At 36.6% G+C, this 3,393-nt stretch overlaps 1 protein-coding gene across 1 annotated transcript; it reads right to left on the bottom strand.

Moving 5' to 3' along the window:
• Nucleotides 1–1,138: 1,138 nt before the first annotated feature.
• On the bottom strand, nt 1,139–2,571 carry LOC145098742 (uncharacterized). Its single transcript, XM_079036350.1, has 5 exons — nt 2,323–2,571; nt 2,005–2,065; nt 1,775–1,917; nt 1,613–1,696; nt 1,139–1,522 (listed from the first exon to the last, which is right to left on the bottom strand). The coding sequence occupies exons 1-5, from the start codon at nt 2,569–2,571 to the stop codon at nt 1,139–1,141; spliced, it is 921 nt and encodes a 306-aa protein (XP_078892476.1).
• Between the last annotated feature and the right edge of the window lie 822 nt (nt 2,572–3,393).

Raw genomic sequence — 3,393 nt, forward strand, 5'->3', positions numbered from 1 at the left:
GTTTGCATTTTTTTGCCACTTTGGTCCAAAACCTTAACTGCCGTCACTTTTCCCCCGTTACCATCCATTTGACTTGTCAAATGGAGGGTATTTTCATCATTCCCTATTTTACTCCCTATATTTAATTAATAAAATCCTCCTCCTATAAGATCGATGATACTGCTGTCCTCACGCTTTAATCCCCTCGTTCCCGTCTTCTTCACAAGCCCTAACACATCACTATTCACATTTTGCCTCTGAAGAAATTAACAATGGTGTTGTGTTTCTGTGGTAAAATGGATATTGTTTGCACTTCATGGACCGACAAAAACCTAGGTCGACGTTTTTGGGGATGCCCGACTGAGGTAAGCAAATGGATTTGTATTTGCATCATTGTTGTCGCATTACATGTTAAGAACCTATGTTATCTTTTTTTTTTTTAATTTTGAAGGGATCGAAGTGTCACTTTATTGGGTGGTATTATGGTCCAATGTGTGAACGCTCAAAAGCCATCATACCTGGATTGCTGAGGACAATAAACAAAGTGAAGGCTCAGACCACAAGACTCAAAATTTACCTGTTATGCAGTTGGATCTTCTTTGTGTATGTTCTATTTTACAAGTAGCTTGGGAATGTAATAGTTTGGGTATGTAGTTTTTTCATTAAGATGTAAGCTGTAAGCAATAAGCAGTGTAATCTTTTGGTAAGTTGTATGAAAGTAGTATTTTGTTCAAGATGTAAGCAATGTAATCAATGTAAGACATGTTTTGCAACAAAATGTCAATGGAAGTTATATTTGGTATCTATATGTTGACCATTCCATTTGTGTATGCAATTAACAACAAATTTAAACATTGTAAAATATGCAATTAACAACAAATTAAACATACCATAAACCATAACATCCAATTGTATGATTTAAACATTGTAAAGTATGTAATTAACATCAAATTAAACATACCATAAACCATACCATTAAATTTCTGATATGTTTTTCCCATAAATCAAAAGACATACAGTTTTTAGTAACATACTATCAAGTACCAAAAAGAACATCAATGTATCTTCCACACCAAAAGACATCAAGTACATAACATACAATAAACATAAGCAGTTGACATGTAAAACCCACAAGAAATCAAACTAGCTTCAAACCCTTTCAATTTCCTACTTGGCCCTTACAAGTTCTAGCATTGTGCCCTTTATTTTTACACTTGCTGCAAGTCACACTAATAAAATTCCTTGTCAACTTCCCACTCCCACTTGCAGCATGAGTTTGACTCCCACTTGCCCCATCAGTTTGACTCCCACTAGCACCATTACCATTCTCTCCCTTCTTCTGGCTTCTCTCCCCTGCAGATTGCCTTCTCTTTTTCTTGGGTATCCCAGGCTGATTATGGTGCAGAGGAGGGGTGATTTTAATTGGGCAATCACTTATAGGCCACATTGCTCTCCCTTTAATAGGCTCTACCTTATGAAAATAAGTTGCTTTCCAAGTTTCTAGCCAATGCACCCTGTGGACATAAGTGTTTAACTCTCCAATCTTCTCACCATTATCTGCTTTGTCATTTAGGATAGCTATGGCATGTTTACAAGGGAGGCCAGTTTATTCCCACTTCATGCAGCTGCATACCCTTTCTGCCATGTTAACAACTTGTTGATCCTGCCATGGCCCTTTCACTTGGTATTTGTCTGAACCATTCCACCTAGTTGTGTACTAAGATGTCAAATAGACATTTTTGTCCATAATCTTTGTTGCAGAAGGAGTTAGAGTCCCTACACACTTATTTTGCACCTTGATGACATTACAGATTCTTTTCATCATGTATTCCCTAATGTACTGCAAGCAAGTTATTAGTGGCTTATCCCTTACTTCAACCAATTTGCTTTTGAAGACTTGACAAAGATTATTCAAAAGCATATTTGATATTGCTCTCCCTGAAATGTTGTCAAAAACAAAGTAAATAGTAAGCAAGACAGTGTACTAACAAAGTAATACACCTCAGGGGCGAATTTGGAAATTACCTATGAAGTGGCTTCTTGCCCAGTGTTGTGGGGGGATCTGCTTCAACCAATTATATACATCCTTGTCAAATTAGTTGAATTCATTCATTAAGTGGTTAAACTCTTGGACTGTTGTTGTGGCACACTTCCACAAGTGTTCTTTGTGTTCATTGGATCTCCATGTTCTCTTCATATTATCATGTATACGCCTGAGACAATATATGTGCTCAGCACATGGAAACAACTGAGCAATGGCTACCTATAAACCCTGTAAAGGAAATAAAACATAGTTAGTATATTTCATGCAAATATAGTAAATTTAAAATACCAATTACATACCTTTTGTCTATAACTTATAAATGTGAAGTTTGAGTTTGCATATAGGTCCAGGTCATCTCCTAAAATCTCAAGAAACCATTTCCAGCTTTGAGTATTCTCAGACTCAACAATGGCATAAGCCAGGGGGTATATTCCATTGTTTGAGTCTACCCCAACTGCAGTCAATATCTGTCCTGGGAAAGGGCCCTTCATAAATGCCCCATCAAAACCAAGAAAATCCCTCAGGCAAGCTCTAAACCCTTTCTTCATTCCACCCAGACACACATAAATTCTTTTAAATCTTCTTGAGGTGGCATTGGAGTTGGGTTCAGACTCAAATTCTAACTTCACAGTTGTATCTGGATTGGTAGACTGTAACTCTAAGATATAATCTCTGAGAACCTCATACTGTTTTCTATAATCCCCTTGTACTTGTTTATTGCATTAGATTTAGCCCTGAAAATCTGATGTATAGAGAAACCCACTTGATATTCCTTTTGCAGTTGCTCTTTTAAATCTTTCACAGGGATTGTTGGGTTTAATTCAACCTGATCCATTATTTTCTTCCCAATGAAATTTGCAGTTGCAAATCTCACTTTTCTTGTATGCAAGCATCTGTGTTCGTGGTTATATGTTTTAATCATCCAACTACCATCTTTATTTGATCTAGAACCTTGTATCACCCAAGGACAAGGGGTAGGTTCACCAACATCACCCTCATTAAAGGCTACAATCCCTTTGCATAAAGCTCTTAACCTTGTTTTGTCGTTTTTCTTGAAAAATATATTCCTCCTGGTTTCCAATGCATGCAATTGTATTTTTCCTTTAACTCCTTTTTACTTTTATATTTTTGTCCTATCCTAAAAGTAACTTTATGTATATCCCCTTGAGAGCACCTTGTCTCCTTCCCTAATTCTTTTAATAAAACTCTCCTTTTCCTTTCCATATCAGAACCCTCATCCATTGAATCCCATTGGTCATTATCAATTACATCCAAATCTTCAAGGTCTTTAGGGTCTTCATCACTGTCATTATGCATGGGATTTATTACTCTTTTTTTCCATAAATTCAGCTTCAAGATCAACACTCATG

Source organism: Lactuca serriola, chromosome 4, assembly GCF_051521515.1.
Source record: "Lactuca serriola cultivar US96UC23 chromosome 4, Lser_US96UC23_V15, whole genome shotgun sequence".
Lineage (NCBI taxonomy): Eukaryota > Viridiplantae > Streptophyta > Magnoliopsida > Asterales > Asteraceae > Lactuca > Lactuca serriola.

Bases quoted from the DNA above. Each gene is read 5' to 3' on its own strand.
- LOC145098742 (XM_079036350.1), bottom strand. From the start codon at position 2,571: ATGAAGAAAGGGTTTAGAGCTTGCCTGAGGGATTTTCTTGGTTTTGAT. The intron at 2,066-2,322 runs GTATGTAATTGG...TAATTTGACAAG, and splicing joins TTATAAGTTATAGACAAAAG to GATGTATATAATTGGTTGAA. The intron at 1,697-1,774 runs GTGCAAAATAAG...TTGACATCTTAG, and splicing joins GAATCTGTAATGTCATCAAG to TACACAACTAGGTGGAATGG.